At 64.5% G+C, this 17,897-nt stretch overlaps 2 protein-coding genes across 9 annotated transcripts in view; both read left to right on the top strand.

The window, feature by feature from the left end:
* Positions 1 to 11,390, top strand: part of NHSL2 (NHS like 2) — a 33,830-nt gene extending 22,440 nt beyond the window's left edge. For 5 of the 7 annotated variants that reach the window (XM_064463525.1, XM_064463530.1, XM_064463526.1 and 2 more), the window contains exons 2-8: positions 3,699 to 3,851; positions 4,680 to 4,816; positions 4,971 to 5,175; positions 6,157 to 6,288; positions 7,797 to 10,004; positions 10,105 to 10,237; positions 10,683 to 11,390. In XM_064463525.1, coding sequence (XP_064319595.1) covers positions 3,699 to 3,851; positions 4,680 to 4,816; positions 4,971 to 5,175; positions 6,157 to 6,288; positions 7,797 to 10,004; positions 10,105 to 10,237; positions 10,683 to 10,995 — 3,281 coding nt within the window. In that variant the 3' untranslated portion in view covers positions 10,996 to 11,390. Of the gene's footprint in view, positions 1 to 907; positions 1,278 to 3,698; positions 3,852 to 4,679; positions 4,817 to 4,970; positions 5,176 to 6,156; positions 6,289 to 7,796; positions 10,005 to 10,104; positions 10,238 to 10,682 lie in introns of those variants that run through there. The other 2 variants (XM_064463523.1, XM_064463524.1) reach the window with 2 other exon arrangements.
* A 1,835-nt stretch (positions 11,391 to 13,225) lies between these two features.
* PIN4 (peptidylprolyl cis/trans isomerase, NIMA-interacting 4) lies at positions 13,226 to 15,539 on the top strand. Of its 2 annotated transcripts, none has more exons than XM_064463535.1 (4): positions 13,226 to 13,614; positions 14,511 to 14,590; positions 14,686 to 14,805; positions 15,364 to 15,539. In XM_064463535.1, the coding sequence occupies exons 1-4, from the start codon at positions 13,401 to 13,403 to the stop codon at positions 15,520 to 15,522; spliced, it is 573 nt and encodes a 190-aa protein (XP_064319605.1). In that variant the 5' UTR covers positions 13,226 to 13,400; the 3' UTR covers positions 15,523 to 15,539. The 2 variants fall into 2 exon arrangements, with proteins under 2 accessions (XP_064319605.1, XP_064319606.1); XM_064463536.1 differs by lacking the exon at positions 13,226 to 13,614 and adding an exon at positions 14,310 to 14,385.
* The last annotated feature ends 2,358 nt before the right edge of the window (positions 15,540 to 17,897 follow it).

Genomic DNA, 17,897 nt, shown 5'->3' with positions numbered 1-17,897 from the left:
TGAGAGGGCAGAGACCACCCCCCGGGAGACACAGGGTGATGCGGGGAGCAGCCTCCAGCAGCCCTGGCCTCCAGCCGTCTGTTGTTAACACCTCTGCCCATGGCTGCGCCTGTCTCCGGGCACAGCCAGGGCTGCTGCCTGCTCCCCTTCACAAGCCCTGGGGCAGGGAGGGTGTCCCCCCTGCCACCAGTCGTGCCTCAGTTTCCCCCCAGCAGCGAGGCTGGCCAGGCTCAGGTCAGGAGTGCTGGGGATGTGTGGGATGGAGCCGGCCCCGCAGCTCTGCTTTCCCAGGACACCCTTCACCTCCCGCAGGCATTTGCCACGGGGTGGGGGCCCCCTCAGAGGCATTTCATATTTGAGCCTGTCACCGATAAGCTTGGCAGGAGGGTCACCGCCAAGGGCAGCAGGCTCTGCAGTGGCCGCGCCGCTCCTGATGGCCGCCGTGTCCTCCCGCTGCGCGTTCCGGCTGGGCTGGGGATGCGGGTGGCAGCCGCGGCTCGCACGGACATCCCAAACTGGCTCTTGCCCCAAGCTTGCACTGAGCCGCTTCTGAAAACAGCCCAGCCCTCGGGAGCGCTGGCAGCAGTGCTGCTTTGTCAGCCCCTGCCTCGGGCCGGGATGCTGCCCCTCGCACCACGTCGCCAAGCCGCCGCGTGATGCAGGGCCGTGAGTGACTGCTGGGGCTGTGCCCAAAACACCCTCTGAGCGACTGCTCCTGAGGAGCAAAAGCCAGAACATCAGGGTGTCGGGCTCGCTGTTGCATGCAGGGTAGTGCAAGCACGGTGCAACCCCTCGGGGCACAGCTTTGGGGTGCCCGGGCTGCCAGAGAGGTGCTTGGCTCATGCCCCCTTCCCCACCGCTTCTCCTCCTCAGCTGCTGCTTCTGCTGGGAAGATGAAACCAGCCCCACCAGCGGCTCGGCGATGCCTGCGCTGCTGCCTGTGTCAGCTCAGGATGGCACCGGCTCGCTTGCGTTCCCAAACGAGTGCGTGTCTGCAAAGGGTGGAAAGCCCTGTAGGGCAGGGACCCCCACCCTGACCGCCCCGCACTGCCCTTTCCCCCTTTGTGCAGCACCAGCTGGCCACGCTGCCCTCTCCTCGCTGCCTGCAGCTCGCGTGGGCAGGGCAGGGAGCTGGGCCCCCCTCGCCGGCCGCCCGGGCACGCTTCCGCTTCGCCCCAGGGCGGACCCGGGTTTCGGTGCTGCGGTTTGCCCATGTGGTTGGCGCCCGCAGGGTGGGTGCCCGGGGGTGCCCCGGCAGCGGGGCCGAGGCTGTGGAGGTAAGCTCCTGTGCTGCGGTTCTGGGGAGGATGGTGGGGGCTGGACCCCCAGCAGGATGCTGGTGCTGGGTGGCTCGGGGAGGGGGGGGCAGCAGGGGGCTGGGCTTTGGGGTGTTGCCAAGTTTTGGGGGGCACCCTCTAGCTGCTGTGGGGAGTGGTGGGGGTGGCCGTTGGGGGACGTGTGGGCAGAAGGTGAGGAGCGTCGGCAACAGCCAAGGCCGAAGGCTGGATCTGTGCGAGCCCAGGTGGAGGGGGTGCAGCGAGCCGGGGTGCAGGGTCCGCCCTTGGGGTGCTCTCAGAAAGGGAGGGGCATCCGCGGAGCCCCACGTCATCAAAGAGAGCAGGTTGGGGGACTGGGGTCTGCAGAGACGAACGTGTGCTCCCTGGCCCCCTCCACCCCCTCCCTTCCTGCCACGTGTAGGTCAGGTTTTTCGGGAGATGCCCCAACCCTGCCCCATGCCCAGCCATGCTCCCAACTCCCAACCCCGGGGGGCAACTGGGCACATGGGACGAGGCAGAGGCCAGGGCACAGGCCTCCTTCTGCCCCTTTGTCAGGACCCCCGGCCCCTCGGGGCATCGCCTCCTGGCAGGCACCAAACCGGGGGTCGAGAGGAGGAAAAGCCCTGTTCCTGTGGGAGAAAAGGGGTCTACGTTCACCCGCAGCAGGGAAAACTCCATCCCTGGCTGCATGGCACTGCTCTCCGGGCTGGGGGCTCTGCAGCCAGGCGAAGCTTCAGCGTGGTTTACACACACACACACACGCCCCGACACCTCTTGGTTGATATGGAAACGAGTCAAATTATTTAAAGGAGAAAAAAAAAAAAGTGAAAAAAAAGCTCCTGGTGTTAAGGCATGTCGTTATGGTAACACAAATTAAAAAAGTAACTAGGCTGGGGACGTGGCACCTTGCTTTCGGGTGCTGGGTGTTGTGCAGGCTCCGCCGCTCCATCAGCCAGAGCGGGGGGAAGGGCGGGCAGGATGGCAGCGGTGGGCAGCAGGGGTGATGCTCGGGATGCAGAGCCAGGGCACGGCTGACCCAACAGTGCAGGAAGAGGGGGACATGGTTTGTGCCGGGGAGCCTGATCCCATTTTGGGGCCGTTAGCCTTCACCCAGGCAAGCGGGATCGCTGTCGCTACCCCGGCTGGGGTCTGGTGTGAAGCAGGATGCTGTGGCCAGAGGCGGCTGCGGTTTGGCAGCTGGGGCGTTGGCGTGCTCGCTGGGGATGAGCACCCCTTGCACCGCGGGCGCCAGAGGGGAAGTGTTTGTTGTGTTTGTCATGCTGGTAATAGGAGCGCCTTGACCGATGGGGATGGGGAGGGGCACGCAGGCAGAGCCTGCCTGCACCCCCAGCGCCTTCGGAAAGCCCTCAGCCCCGGCACCCCACGCTTGCTGCTCTTCCCTGTAACATGTGAGTCCAGCTCGGGATGTGCGTGCTCCTGGCCAGGCGGATGAAGCAGCGCTGGCTGCTGAGCAGGAACATCCCAGCTAGCAGACAGGGTGACGGGACATCGGACCCTGGTCCCCAGGGGTGACACCCAGCGCGGTGGGTGACACCGGGCACAGGACTTTGCGCAGCACCTGGTGCTGACAGCGGCCATCCCTCTGCCCACACCGGGGGGAGCTGGCGAAGGATTAGCCCTAAATCCTCGGGGGTAACACCCTGGTCACCCACGAGCTCAAAAACCCGCGCTCTGCCTTCGCTGCCCGGACTGGGGCTTGCATGCCCTCGGCAGGCAGCGTGCCGGCGGCAGCACTCCCTTGGCTCTGGCACAAACCGTGCTGGGGAGGAAACCCACATCCGCACTGCTCCAGCGAGCCCAAATCCTTCTCTCAGGGACTTTTCCACCAGTATGGTTGTTTCAGAGGGTCTGGTCAAGTGCCTGGCCCACCCCTGCAGAGGTTTCCTTCCCAGGAGACCTTTGTGGGGCAGCCACAGATGGGGCAGGGCACGTTAACCTTGCTGAGAATGCTGAAACCGGTGTGATGAAAGGCACCGTGTCCCCTTCGCGCCCTCCTTTTCGGTTGCAACTTGTGCTGTTCTGCAGCCTGGAGGTTGCTTCACCAGAGCGTGGGGTGTTTCCTGCGCCCAGGAGCAGCTGGGCAGTCACCCAGGGCGACAGGGCTTGCTTCCTTCCCCAATTTCACCCTGCTCCCTTCCTGGCTTGCTCTGGCAGCCCGCGGGGAGGGCGTCCAGCCCCCGGCGCAGCAGCGGTGGAGGTGATGGGGTCTGGTCGCACCCAGCAGCAGCATGCCTGGGTGGCTTTGCTAGGGCGGGACACAGCCACATCCCAGTCCCCGCGTTCCTGGAGAGACCCGGGACAGGAGCGGGCTGCACCGGCGTGGTGTCGGCCGGCAGCAGCAGTGCTCGCAAGGAAGCTGCCAGCCCGCCTCCCTCTCACTCTGCTTCCTCCTGCTTGCAGCCACCTCTAACCTGGACCTCGAGAGCAAGAAAGCCGCCCACAGCAAGCTGTCATGGCAGCAGCCGGTGAACGTCTTCCTGGCGGCCGGGCGGCCGCCGGGCATGGAGCAGCTGCACCAGGAGGCCCAGCTCAACCTGCAGAGCTTGCTGCAAGGTAGCAGGGCAAGAGGGGCCGGCGGCGGGCTGGTGAGGGTGGCCGGGACAGGCGCTGCCCTGGCTACACGACCGCCATGCAGTGAGGTCATCTCCCATGTATACGTGTCCGAGCTGCTCCTCTGACCCCACCAAGCCGTAGGATTTGGGTCCCCGGGGGGGAGCAGCCTCCAGCAGCCCCCCCTCTAATCTCTGCTCCCAAACCATTGCTGCATGCGGCAAAGCACCCGGGGCCAAGACCAGCTGCCGGGGCCGCGGGCGCCCGGCAGGCCCACCACGGCATGGTTCTGCCCACGAGGGCCTTGGAGACCCGGCCGCCAATCTGTCTAGCCGGATCAGCGTAGCCATTAATTTTGTTTCCTTCCAATTTCTTAACCAAGCCGTCACACGGCCTTGGCTCGGATGCTTTGCAGGCATCGATTAGATCAGCAGCCCAGCCTTCCCCCGGCTTGTAATCTCATTAAATCAGCCTGAGCAGACCTGGTTTCCGCCAGGCCATAACGACTGGCATTAACTAGCTCAAAAATTACAGGATGGGGAGGCACTGAGTCTTCTGCTTCCCTGCAGGACCCCAGGCAGCCCCCGGGAGGAGCCGGGCGGGCTGCTCGGGGTCCAGCACTGCCTCGACTTCCCCCAGCCCTGGCATTGCTCCCTGGGTCTCCCTTCCTCACCTCCTGAGCCGCCCGTGTCAGGCAGGGGTGGCAAGCCAGCTCAGGGACAGACAGCCGGGACAGACACACAAGCCTCTGTGTTCCTCCTGCCCCAGGGGAAACGCTTTCACCCCCAGCCGGCAGCTGGAGCAGGGTCCCAGGCACCGTTTCTCTTGCAGAGGAGTATGAGGAGCAGTACGCCGAGAGCAGGGTCACCGGGCAGACCTTCCGTGCCGCCGGTCACCTGCCCCCCGACACCCCCCCCGAGCCGTCACCCCGACCCCCGCCTGCCAAGCGCCTCGAGTTCGTGCTTATGGTGAGTGCCGGGGTGGCGGGGCAGGGCAGCACAGCCCCAGCATCGCCCGGAGGAGAGGGGTTGGCGCGGCCGGAGTGGCAGCAAGGCTGGGCGGGGAAGCCGTTTGTGTCCCACCCTCATCCCTTTGGTGGGTCACATGCCTTTCCCCCCGCAGCCCCCGAGCCGGCGAGCAACCGAAGAGGAGAGTGCGGGCACGACCGCGGTCAGCGCTCGGCCGCCTGACGCCTCCCTGAGCCTCCCCACCAGCCCGGACAAGCAGCCAGCCTGGAGCAGGGCCTTCCCCCTGCCCACCGTGGAGGAGAAGCAGTGGCATCAGTCCTGCTCCATCCAAACCAACATCGTCCCCATCAATGTCTCGGGTAGGGCAGCACCCCTGCGGCACGGCGCGGGGGGAGAGGCGCGAGAGGCAGCGCCAGCACTGAGCTGGCACCGGGGGGAGGCTGCGGGGTGCAGGCGAGGATGCGCCCCGGCGTCTGGCTGCGGCGGGGTGCGCGGCGGTGGGAGGGGGTGCTGGGGCTGTGAGCCTGTGTCCCCGCGGGCCAGGCGGGCGCCGGAGGCAGAGCAGGGGACAGCAGGGCCACGCTGGCATCTGTCATTCCCATCCATCTCTCCTGCCATCCGCAACTTTGTGCGTCTGATCCACCAGCCACACCACCGTCTGGTCTCTTGTTTCTGCCGTGCTGCCCATCCAGCCGGTTCTGTTGTCACCTTGGCTCTCGCCATGCTCCATGTGGCCAGCCTGTCTCGCCTGTCCATCCATCCATCCATCCATCCATCCATCCTTGCGGGGCTGCAGCTCCCAGCAGTGTGGTCCTGCCTGGTCCTTGCAGGCACGAGCGCCACGCTCTGCTCCCAGGTAGGAGCCTGGGCCTGGCAGCTGAGCAGGATGCACCTCTGAAGGCAAAAGACATCGTTTGGCCCTTTTCCTCCACCATGGAGAGTTGTGCTGGGACCACGCTGGTCCCTCTCCTCATGTCCATGTCCCCAGTCTGGCTCAGCGTCGCTGGCCCCATTAACAACAAAGCCCAGCAGTGCAAGGTCTGGCCCCACCATCACAGGCAGAGCCTGTCACACAGACCGGGACCGGTCTCCACAGCTGTCCGTGCATCCCACCTCCATCTGCAGCATCTCCGTCTTGCCGCAGCGCCCGCCGTGCCTCCATCTCCCACGTGGCTCACCCCCATGGCTCACCGCCCTCCTGCCATCCCATGCTCCTGCCCGCTGTCGCCATCCCAGGCTGGGGGACACCCGGGCGACACACGGCAACGGAGGGGGCCAAGCCCTCGCCCTGGCAGCCCCTCCTGGCACCACCACGTACAGCGTGTTTGTTTTGGCTACAGGGCAGCACTTTGCTAGGCACGCGAGTGCTCGTCACTCCCTGTTTAACACAGAGACCGCGATGAACCCCAAGTCCACCCTGCGGCGTAGACGGACCATTATCGGATTCCCTAACCTGTCCCTGCGAGACCAAGGTGACGGCAAGAACCGCGCAGCCACTTTTGTGCCCCAGCGGCGCCTGGGCAGGGCTGGCACCTGCCGGAGCTGCCCTGACGGTGGGCAGAGCCACGCCGGGGGCTGGCAGCCAGCCTGGGCACAGACGGGCTCCCCAGGGATGCCCTGGCCTTGGGGAGGTAAAGGCCACCATGCTGGATCTACTCCCTGCTGGGACACCGAGGTGCTGGGCAGGCTGGTGACACTGGGCTGGCCCTGGGGCTGGCGTGGCATGGGGGACAGCCCTTCACCCCAAGTCGGGGTCCTGCACACTTACAGGCAGGAAGGCCACCAAAATTTTTCTTAGTCAGCCAGCCTCATCTCCGGCAGCCCCTGCCCCGTGCCCACCCGCCCCGGCCGCGGGCAGACCTCGCGCGCAGGGTGCCGGGGCTGCGGGGCACACACCCTGCCTGGGTCTTTGCCAGGGCTGGCGAACTGGTCTGCACCGGTGTGCCGAGGATGCTCGCACGGCTGAGGGTGCCTGCAGCACTCGGCGCAGCCGCAGACTGGTGTTGGACCCCATGGGGACAGCAGCCATCCCGGCTCGGGGGCCTTGTTGCGCCCTCCCCTATGGAAGGCGTGGAGCAACCAGAGCCAGCCTCTTCTTGGAGGCAGGTAGGGACAGGAGGAGGAGAAGCCATGGCACCAGCTGCACCAGGGGGAATTGTCACTGGGCAGGAGGAACGTTTTTCCCCATGACAGTGGCCAAACCTCCAAAAAGTTGTCACGACTCCTCCCCTGGAGACGGTCAGACCTCAAGTCACTGCAGCTTTGAGCACCCTGGTCTGCTGGGTGGGCTCTGGGCAGGCTCCCCAGGTCCTTCCCCGTCCCAGCTGTTCTGAGAGGAGGTGGCACTGTGAGCCATTGCGTCCCTCCCAGACCTGGCTGGTGATGCCTTACTCTGCCTCCATCTGTGTCCCCACCACGGGGCAGCGTCGGGGCAGCACTTTGGTCGCCATGGACAGAGACTCCTGCCATGGCTAAGTTGTCCATGGCACACCTCAGCCAACAGATCCCAGGCTTGAGGGTTAACACTGGCCAGGGACTGTCCCCACTTGGGTTATGGCCACACCAGTACAGGGGGAAGGAAAGCATCTGTGATCTGGTAAGAGGGTGTCGACCTGTCCCCTCCAATCTGCCCAGGTCCAATTCACGCCGGGGCAGAGATGCAGCCCCAGAGAACAGCCACAGGTGACACCAGTCCTGGCTCCGTGGCAGACGGAGTGGCACCAGTCCTGGCCCCATGGCTCATGGGGTGGCACCAGTCCTGGCCCCGTGGCAGACGGAGTGGCACCATTCCTGACCCCGTGGCAGATGGAGCGGCACCAGTCCTGGCCCCGTGGCTCATGGGGTGGCACCAGTCCAGGCCCCATGGCACACGGGGTGCCACCAATCCTGACCCTGTGGCGCACGCGGCAGGACCGTGCCACCCACGCGCTGGCAGAGCGAAGCAGGGTGATGCTCACCCGGGCTGTGTCTTTCCTTGCAGGAGGTGCCAACGGCCCCACATTCAACACACGCGCGCCCATCGCCGAGTCCCTCTCCTGCAGCTTCGTGCCTGAGGCCGCGAGCGGGGGGAAGACGCCCCAGGAGATCAGCCCCCACCAGCCCCTCTCTGCCCCACTGAGGAAGACCTTCAGCGACCTCGGGGCTCGCTGCTGCCAGCCGCCCGCTGCCATGGACAACGCGGCCACCCCCTGCGCCGCCACCTGCAACGGGCCGCAGGGCACCCCCTTCCCCTCGCCCTGGAGTGGCCTGGGCTACACGAGCCCCCCCAGCCCCACCGCTGCCCAGGGCAAGGGGCCCACCTGCACCTCGCCAGGCGGCTCCAGCCCATCGCCCAGCCCAGGCTCGCCCGCCACCACCGCCTCCTTCTTCATCGCCACGGAGGAGCATGTGGGCAGCAACGGGCCCGGCTCCTTCTCCGGCACGGTGCTCGAGTCCCCCCCCACCTCCGGGGGCGGCCAGAGGTGCGACGGCCGAGAAGCCAAGGTGAACTTCTTGCCGGGAAGCCAAGAGGAGCCAGAGCCGGCGGCAGAGCCGGTGCGGCTGGAGGTGGAGCGGGCAGGGTGCCGGTTCCGCGAGCGGTCGCTGTCGGTGCCCACCGACTCGGGGTCCCTCTGCTCCGTGGACATCATGTACGCCGACACGCGGCGGGGCAGCGCCAACTACGCCCTGGGCTACCCCAGCGCCAGCTCCGAGGGCAGCACCAGCACTGACAACGTCTCCCTGGGGCTGGAGCAGGAGGGGCAGCGGCGGCAGCGCTCCAAGAGCATCTCCCTCAAGAAGGCAAAGAAGAAGCCCTCGCCACCCACACGCAGCGTCTCTCTGATTAAAGAGGGGCAGGACGACGACGCAGGGCCTGGCTCAGTGCTGCCCAAGGAGCAGCGACCCAAGAGCCTGTGCATCCCGCCGGAGCCCCAGGGCCACCGGCTGGTGCATGCAGACCCCCAAGGGAGCGTGGGGAGGGAGCCCGACGGCACGGCTGCCCCCCATCAGTGGCATCTCACAGACTGGAAGGCTGGCGATCCCTACCGGTCCCTCTCCAGCTCGAGCACAGCCACAGGGACCACGGCCATCGAGTGCGCCAAGGCACGGGGCAGCTCCGAGTCCCTCACGTCCCCCTCCGTCTCCAGGGCCACGACACCCTCCCAGCTCTCCACCGAGGCCGACCTCAAGACCTCCTCCCCAGGCAGGCCCACAGGGCTGATGTCCCCATCCAGCGGGTACTCCAGCCAGTCGGAGACCCCGACTCCCACCATTCCCACCTCCGCCATCCTCGGGCACTCCCCGCACCAGGTTCGGGTGAGGCCGCTGGTCCCTGAGAGGAAATCCTCGCTGCCCCCCACGTCCCCCATGGAGAGGAGCCCCAAATCCAGACTGTCCTTCGACCTGCCGCTCACGCCGCCTGCCCACCTCGACCTCTCGGGGCTGAAGATCTCCCTGAAGGGGAAGACGAAGGTCAGCCGGCACCACTCCGACTCCACCTTCGGCACCAAGCTGGCCCAGAAGACCAGCCCCATCACGCCCATCATGCCGGTGGTCACGCAGTCCGACCTCCGCTCCGTCCGCCTCCGCTCCATCAGCCGCTCGGAGCCGGAGGACAACGCCGACGGCGCGGAGCACACCGAGGAGCCGGCACGTGGTCCCTGCCTGGCGCCAGAGAGGAAGGTGAAGCCTCCCGTGGCAGAGAAGCCGCCGCTGGCCAAGCGGCCCCCAACCATCCTGCCCAAGCCCCCAGCTCTGCGGGAGGAGGGTCCGCTGTCACCCACGTCCCCACCGGGCGCTGCCACCAAAGAGAAGGGGCAGCTGCAGGACGGCTTCGTGGTGCTGCGGAAAGGGGAGCTGAGGAGGGGTCCGGGGGAGCTCCCCTCGCCCCTCACCCCGGCAGGACCCCGGCGGCTCTCGCAGGACAGCCTGGACGACGAGCCACGGCTGGAGCGGAGCGGTGCCGCAGAGAGGGAGCGGAGGAAGGCCAAGGTGCCACCACCAGTGCCCAAAAAACCCAGCGTGCTCTACCTGCCGCTCGCCCCGGCCCCGGCGCAGCTGGGAGCTGGCGTGGGGGACCAGGTGCCCACCCCCAGCCCCATCATCACTCTGGACGTTGACCCCACCTGCTGCAACCCCGACGCCGAGGACCTGCCGTCCCCAGAGGCCCTGGGCACAGCACAAGCTGGTGACCCTGCCTGGGAGCAAGGTGAGGGTCCCCCTGCTCCTGTGGCGGGTTTCACCCCAGGGACAGGGGGCACCCCTGTGCCCACACAGGGCGGTTCATGGCTGCTTCTCCCCATCCACAGGCAGCTCGGCGGAGGCCAGCATGGAGGAGAAGAGCTTTGCCAGCGACAAGACAGCCGACTCCATCGCAGAGGAGGATGACGATGTGTTCGTGACGTCCCGCACCACAGAGGACCTCTTCACCGTGATCCACAGGTAGGGCTGGTGTGTGGCACTGGGTGGGCACAGCCCCCCGCCCCTCCTGCATCCTGCCATGGTCACAGGGCCAGGCACACTGTCCCCCCGGCCATGACACCTTAGATTTTCCACACCGGGGCCGATGTTCACAGCTGGGAACAGCTCGGCTGTTGCTGCCTCCAGCGCTTTGGAGTTTAGCACCCTGAGCCTGTGGCCAGGCTGGTTTTCCAGCTTGTGGGGGGCGTCCACTGCTCCATCAGCCTCAGGGCAAGTTGGACCTAGCTGTCAGGAGAGCGTTTGCCAGTAGCCAGGTCCATCGCCTGCCATACACGGGTTGTCTTCTTGCCCCAGAGAGCCGCAGCCTGGCAGGCGTCGTGCCTCTTGCTGTAGGACCTCGCCCCATCCAGAGCGGTGGCAGGTCCCTCCCGGAGCTGCTCCTACCGCATGTCTCTTTGATGCCCAGGTCGAAGAGGAAGGTCTTGGGGCGGAAGGAGCCTGGTGACACCTTTGGCAGCCGGCCCAACTCCCACTCGCCCGTAAAGACTTCGGGCTCCCCAACCGGCGAGTGCCCAGCAGCAGCGGGCAGCACTGGGAAGTCTTCCAGCAGGAACGAAGACTTTAAAGCCCTGCTCCAGAAGAAGAGCAGCAAAACCAGCCCTGGTACCCGGCCATCTGCTGCCGAACTGCTCAAGACCACAAACCCGCTGGCTCGGAGGGTCATGATGGAGTTTGCCCCTGAGCTAGATGGTGCAAACAGCCCCAAAAGCCAGCCCTAACCTTGCATGGTCCCTTCTGGCCATGAAGGGCTGGAGATGGCTGCAGAGGGAGTATTGCTGCGGAAGGGCTGTCCTGGCTCCCCGGGTGAGTCCATGTGTCCCACCGGGGGTTTTCTTCTGCTTTTGTTTCTTCCTTGGAGAGCCGCCGGCAGAGTGGCAGCGTTTGGAGCCCAAGCCCCCGTGTCTCTGGCGGAGCTGGGCCCTTTCCAGGAGGGAAGAGGTGGCACGGCGGCTGGGACCGTCCCCGGCTGAGCCGGCTCCCAGCACCGAAGGTGCCTGCTCGGGAAGCAGAGCGGGACTGCAGCCCCCGGCATCGCTCGGCGCCCGCAGCGCAGCTAGCTTGAAACTGTTTGGTCACTTCGGCATGTGGTACTTTAAATGGCTTTTCTAATGCACAGTGGTGATGATGTTTTATTCTCTTTTATTTGACATTGTACCTTGAGTTTCCCAGGCAAAGATCCCGGGTTGGAGTTCGGATGGATACACAGAGATGTACTTTGGGAAGACATAAGGGGGCCGTCAGGAATTGAGGTTGTTTTGGAAGATCCATAAGCAGTTCCCCCTCGTCGTCCTGAGCATCCTCCCCGCCACACGGGGAACAGGCACCCCAGCATCCGCAGCCAGCGCGATGACCTGAAGCCAAAACCCAGCCCCTCGAAAGCCCCCAAAATGCTGCATTTCAGAGCTCCTCAGCTCTCGGTCCAAAAGCAAACCCCAGGGTCGCCTCCGCTGCCAGCCCGGGGGAGCCTTGCCCCGCCGGCCGCACCACCCGCGGCAGTCCGCCAGCCTCCCCGCTCCCCGCCAGTCTCCCCGCGTGAGCGGGTCCTGCACCAGGCTGTCGACTTCGGGTGGCGAGGGGTGCGGGCGGCCCTGCTGCCGCGGGAAGGAAGGGCTGCAGCAGGCCAGTGCTGCCCGGGGAAGCCCTTCCCCAGCTCTGCCTCTTGCACCGAAGCACCCTGCGACAGCACCTCCTGCAAACATCTGCCGTGTCAGCCGCTGGAGGTCCTAGGCTGCTGCCGAGCTGTTGGTCAAACCCGGTGACTCCCGGGGTCCCTCCTGGGGTACCCACTGCTCCGCCCGTGCCTGCAGGGGAGCTGAGCGAGGCCGAGCGGGATGCGTGCCAGCACCACTGGCAAAGCAGGGGCTGCACCCTGCTGCTGTGCAGGGAGCGCTGTTGGCAGTGCCACCGTCCGTCTGGCACACGCAGGTCCCCGAGCCAGCCGGGCTTGTGTTCCCGAGTGTCCCGTGGGCCGGGACGCGCTGCCGAGGCGAGCAGCGGGCCCCACGCGGTGCGTGCCTGGCCGCCCAGCCGCGAGGCTGCCCGCGTGGGTGCTGCGAGGAGGTGGCACGTTCCACGGCGGCGCAGGGGACGCAGCGCTGGCACGGCTGCGTCGCCCAGCCCTGCCAAAGGGGAGGTTTGCACATCCCCGGCTGGGGTGCCAGCCCTTCCCTGGGGCACAACGGAAGGCGCAGGGTGGGATTCGTCCCCCTCACCCCCAGCTACTTCTTCCTGGGAGCCCCAGCTGTCTGCGACAGGCCACGGCAAGGGGCAGCGGGGCAGGGACAGCCGCTGGGGCCAGGGCAGAGCTCGGGAGGAGGGCAGGACTGGGAGGAAATGTGTGCCTGTAGCAAGAGAGAAAGGCCCAGACTAGGGCTGACAAATTTCTGCTTTATTTCTTGATAACATTTCTGGAAGCTCCATGTGCCCCAGCCCTCCTGCATGTGGGGGAGAGCGATGCGGCTGGGCCCGGGTGGCAGTGGGGAAAGGAAGGCACCACAGCAGCACTACAGCTGCCCCTCCAAGGGGTCAGGGCTGGTCTGGGGGCGGGTCTCTTCTCCCCCCTCCCAGGAGCTCTGCACATCGCCTGGGCCACTGGGGAGCACAGCCCTCTGCAAACACCTGCATCCACAAGCCCGTGCTGGATTTGACCCTAAAAGCAGCTCCACTCGTGGTTGGTTCCCCCTCCCTTCCCTCCTATTACTTGCACATTGCTCCCTTCCCTCTCCCGGGGTTGCAGATTTAAGCCTGTAATTAAGATCCAGGCTGAGAAACTCAGGAAAAAAAAAAAAAGAAAAAGCTCTAACAAATTTCCATGCTTCGTCTCCATCCCACGGCACCCAGCCCTCCCGCTGCTCCCAGGCCGGTGGCAGGGTGCTGGCGCGGTGGGGACGGGAGAGGGAAGCTCTGGGGACGAGTACATTTTGCACATGACTGCTCAGGAAACCGGTGGTGGTGGAGGCGGTGGCCGAGGGACGGCAGCCGGCAGAGCGGGCTGGGGACAAGCACGGGGGGGACACCCCTGCAAAAACCCAGCATGGCCGGCAGCGAAAGCGGTCATCCGCTACCGGGTGAGAAACGCCTGGGAGGGCCGGGGTGAATCCTGGCTGCTGAGCTGGGGGTCGGGATGTGGGACGGAGAGCCTCCTTGGCTGGAGGAGTGGGCTCTTCCCAGCGGAGCCGGCCAGCCCCGGGCTGAAGCTCGTCCCCGGCCGCTTGCTTCCTCCTCCCTCCGGCCGCGGATACGGGACCGATTCTGCGGCTGCTTCACTGTGGGAAAAGCAGCTCGTGGTCCCTGGGGGAGCCCGGCCGGCGGCGGCGGCAGCCCCTGGTCCCGCCACGGTGCGTACTTCTGAATGTTGTACTTTTAAATCTCGCCAGCTTGGTAAACTGCTCCCTGCTGATGGCTGCCTCTGCGTGCTGGTTCTTGGGGCTGCCGAGGGGGGCCGCAGCCCCGGGGAAGGGTGCTGGGAGCGGGGGGACGGGCACCCCCGGACGCCCCCCGGGTGGCTGGGGGTGATGCTGGCAAGCGCGGGGCCTCTCACAGCGTCTGCCACGCACTCGTGTGTCCCCAGGGGCTCTGGGGGAGCGCAAGGACACTGCAGGGTGTCGGGGACAGCCCGGGGTGGGTGCTGGGGATAGGCTAAGGTGGGTGCCAGGGGTGGCGTGGGGTCCTGGGGGCAGGTGGGATGGGTGCTGGGGTCAGCCCAGGATGCTGGGTGGGTACCAGGGGCAGCCCTGGGTGTCAGGGACGGCTCCAGGTGGGTGCTGGGGTCAGCGTGGGGCAGGTCCTGGGGAGAGCTGTGGGTGCTGGGTCAGCCCAGGGTGCTGGGTGGGTGCCAGGGGTGGCTCTGGGTGGATGCTAGGGACCGATCCGGGGTCCTGGGGATGGACAGGGCGGGTGCCGTGGACCGCCGCGGGTGGGTGTCGGGGACGGCCCCGGGGTCCTGGTGGCGGCGCCGGGGTCCTGGTGCCGGCGCCGGGGGCGGCCGGGCGGGTGCCGGGCGGGGGCAGCCCCAGCCCGGCGCGCCGCGGGCAGCCCAGGGGCCTCGGCGCGTCCTGACGACGGCAACATGGCTCCCAAGGGGAAGGGCGGCGGCAAGGCGGGGAAGGGTGAGCGGGGCCGGCGGCCGGCCACACCGGGGGCAGGCGGCGCCGGGGGAGGGGGCCGGCCGGGCGCGGGTGGCGGGCCCGGGAGCGGTGAGGGCCGGTTCGGTCTCAGGGCGCTGCGTCCGCAGGTGGCGGCGGCGGCGGCGGTGGCAGCGGCAGCAGCGAGGGCAAAGCCCAGGGACCGAAGGGAGGCGGCAGCGCCGTGAAGGTGAGCCCGGGGGCGACGAGGGCCGGGCGGCGGGGGCTCCCCCTCCTCCCCCGGCACACGCCTGCCACGGCCCCGGTTCGCTCCCCCCCGCCCAGGTTCGGCACATCCTCTGTGAAAAGCACGGCAAGGCCATGGAGGCCATGGAGAAGCTGAAGTCCGGCCTGCGCTTCAGCGAAGTCGCCTCGCAGTACAGCGAGGACAAAGCCAGGCAGGGGGTAGGTGCCGCGCCTGTCGCGCCCGCGGGTGTTCCCAGCGGAGGGGAGCCCGGCCGCACACCGCCCTGGGGGAGCCCGCCCTCCTGCGAGCCCCCCCTGCTGCTGCGGCGCTGTGGCTGCTCTTGGGAAGTCCTCCCCGGCTGCCTTCAAAAACCTTCTTTCAGCACCCTCGAGCACAGCACCCCCAGCCTCCCCAGTGGGGTGGGCAAACACTGGTTGGGGACAACCGTAACTGCTAGGGAAAGGCACAGGTAGGTGCCGTAGCTCGGCTGTAAATACTTTGTAGCAGAGCTGAGGCACATGAGCCCCACACGGCAGCAGGTCAGTGCTCGGGGAGGGCAGAGCCCAAGTCTGCCAGGGCTTTAGCCAGCCAGTGCGTGCCCTGCGTGAGGAGCTCTGCTCTGTGTGCTGTCCTCCCTCACAGCAGAGCATGCTGCCAAGGCAGGTGCTGCTGGGACAGGTTTCCTCTCCCACAGCCACATCACCCACCCTCCTGCTGATAAAGCCACTGTCGCAGTGAGATTTTCAAAGCTTAACCCCGATGATTCCTTCCCCCAGGGAGACTTGGGCTGGATGACCAGAGGCTCCATGGTGGGACCTTTCCAGGAAGCAGCATTCGCCTTGCCCGTGAGCAGCATGGACAAGCCAGTGTATACAGACCCTCCTGTCAAAACAAAGTTTGGGTACCACATTATCATGGTGGAAGGCAGAAAATAAAATATGAATGACCATTACCTTGTTGACTGCTTGAATCCCGAGAGCTTCCCAGACACCTCGACCTTGGAGCCAGTCAGTCATAACCAGCAGCATGCTTGGAGGCAGCCTGCCATTGTGGCAGGACGCACAGATTACACCTGGCAGAGAACAGGGACCTGCCTAGAGAGGTAAAGTGTTCCCTGGAAAAGGCAAAGAGCTTTTTCACAGTTGTTGAAGTGTGCTTTGTGTGGCAGGCCAGGCTCTTACTTTTTCCTGTTGCAGAGACAATATTCTGTCCACCTGAATGAGGTGCTCAGGCTTTTATCTGCAAGCGTAAATGATCCAGAAGGGGAAAGGGGTCCCCCAGGGCCTTGCTCTTCGTCCCCATTCTCATCAACGAGGATGCAGCCATCTCCTGTGCTGCAGTTTCTGCTCCAGAGCTCAGCCTTGGGCTGGGAGGACAGTTGCTTTGGTGGAGGGTGGGTAACACGGCAGCTAGAGCTGGCAGCCACCGCCCCGGACAGCGGCTCGTGCTTGCAGTCACCCAGCAGAGGTGGGGGCCAGGGCTGGAGTCACCCTGGCTGAGCAGTAGCAGAGAAGGGGGTTTGGGGAAGGGAGCCCTCCTGAATGCAGAGTTACCCATACCTAAAGCTGCATCTTATCCACTCCAAGCTGGGGGAAGAAATTGTGTAACTTAAGGTTGAATGAGAGAAAAGCCACTAAATGCTTGCTTGTTGCTCCCTGCATTCCCCTGCTGGCAGGTGTGCAGTATCTCAAGCCTAGCAGGCTGTGCCTCACCCTTCTGGTAAAGCTACCTGAAGGACAGCATGACTGATGCAAATGAGACAGCACATTACGCCTCCTACCTCTTGGATCTTAGCACTGAGTATCCCAGTGCAGTGATCCCGTTCCTGTTGAAGGACAGAGCTCCAACTCGGCTCATTTCTAGCAACAGACACTGGCTTTGTTTGCAGGCGAGCACCGTGCCACGTCAGAGCGCTCAGAGATGGGGAGAAAACATCAAAGAGAACAAAAGGCCTTTCCCGGGATCATATACAAGGAAGAGGTGAGACCAAAACCAGGGCAGGTCTTTCTCTTCCCTCCCTTTTTGGGGTGTGCTCTAGTTCATTGATATTTTGTTATGAAAGGCAGACAGGCCTTTCTACAGTACAGGAGCAGACGTGGCCTCACTTACGGAACGCTCTATTAATAAACTACTTGTTTCCAGGCCACCAGAACTTTGTTCTACCCATTAGCAAAAGCACATTGGCAAATCTCCTGCATTTGTCATGTCTCCTAGTACAAAGGATTCAAATTCAGCACACCAGTTTCTCCTTGAAAAACCACAAAACTCAGCAAGGTTGGAAGCGTCCCTTGCTATCACAGTGTAATACAGAAGGCAGACTTGCTAGGCACTAAGCATGCACATGGCATGAGGAAACGTCAAAATTCACTGTCGCAAGGAAAGACCGTACAGAAGATGGTCATGCTGATGAGCATACCCTGCCAAGCTCGTCTCAGTGTGGTGGCAGAGGGGGGCATGCCAGGTAAGCAGGGCATTGCTGAAAGCCACAACAAGGTTCTTCTGATTTTAAGCTTGCACGGTTCTGAACTACAAACCCACTTCATAACTTCGTTGTGCCTACAGTACGAGACAGACATATTTAAGATACCACAGCTAAACGGTATGTGGAAAGAGGGTTAGAGGACTTTCCTACCAGAGGAAAAGCAGCTTAAAACCAGTATTTCCCCCTCCTGCTGCCTTTGTGCAAGAATAGGCTTTTTAACTGTACTACTCAGAGGGAAATAAAGATTGGAGGGGCCAAACAAGGCCAGGCTAGAGACTCCTTTGAAGCCCTTGAACACTCCAGCAATACCGAGAGGTTTGAGGCGTTCAGCACCTTGCAGCACTCAAGATCTAACTGCTGTTCCAGTCCTCCTGCACCTACATAGCCCTGCTCCTACCTGGCAGGGGTTTGAGCAGAAGGGTTGCTGCAGCACCAGTTCGGTGTCAGACCTGGCACCAGGCAGACGGTGTGCGGCCCTACATTGCTTGGAGGACTTAGAGCAGCAACCAACTTTTCTTCCCCCCCCCCGCCCCAGCAAATGCATTCTCAGACCAACTTAAAACCAGGTTGCAGTAGCTCTGTTCTCTCCTTCGCACCAGCAGCCAGCTCACCCAAATGGTGGGCGACATCCAGGCAGACAAATGGGCTTATTTCAGGTGAAGGAGGGAGGAACTGCGGCAGCCTGAGGTCAGACTGCACACAGCTGCCGTGGAACCGCGCCCTCAGCACCCTCTCAGGAGAGAGGCAGTCACAGAATCCGAAGGGCAGGAAGATGAAGCCAGGGCTGCAAGCTTGGAGAGGGGTTTAGACGTAAAGATGTCTAAACTT

The sequence above is a fragment of the Phalacrocorax carbo genome, chromosome 11 (assembly GCF_963921805.1).
Source record: "Phalacrocorax carbo chromosome 11, bPhaCar2.1, whole genome shotgun sequence".
Classification (NCBI taxonomy): Eukaryota; Metazoa; Chordata; class Aves; order Suliformes; family Phalacrocoracidae; genus Phalacrocorax; species Phalacrocorax carbo.
The sequence above is the reverse complement of the archived record's forward strand: the minus strand, read 5'-3'. Positions and strand labels throughout refer to the sequence as shown.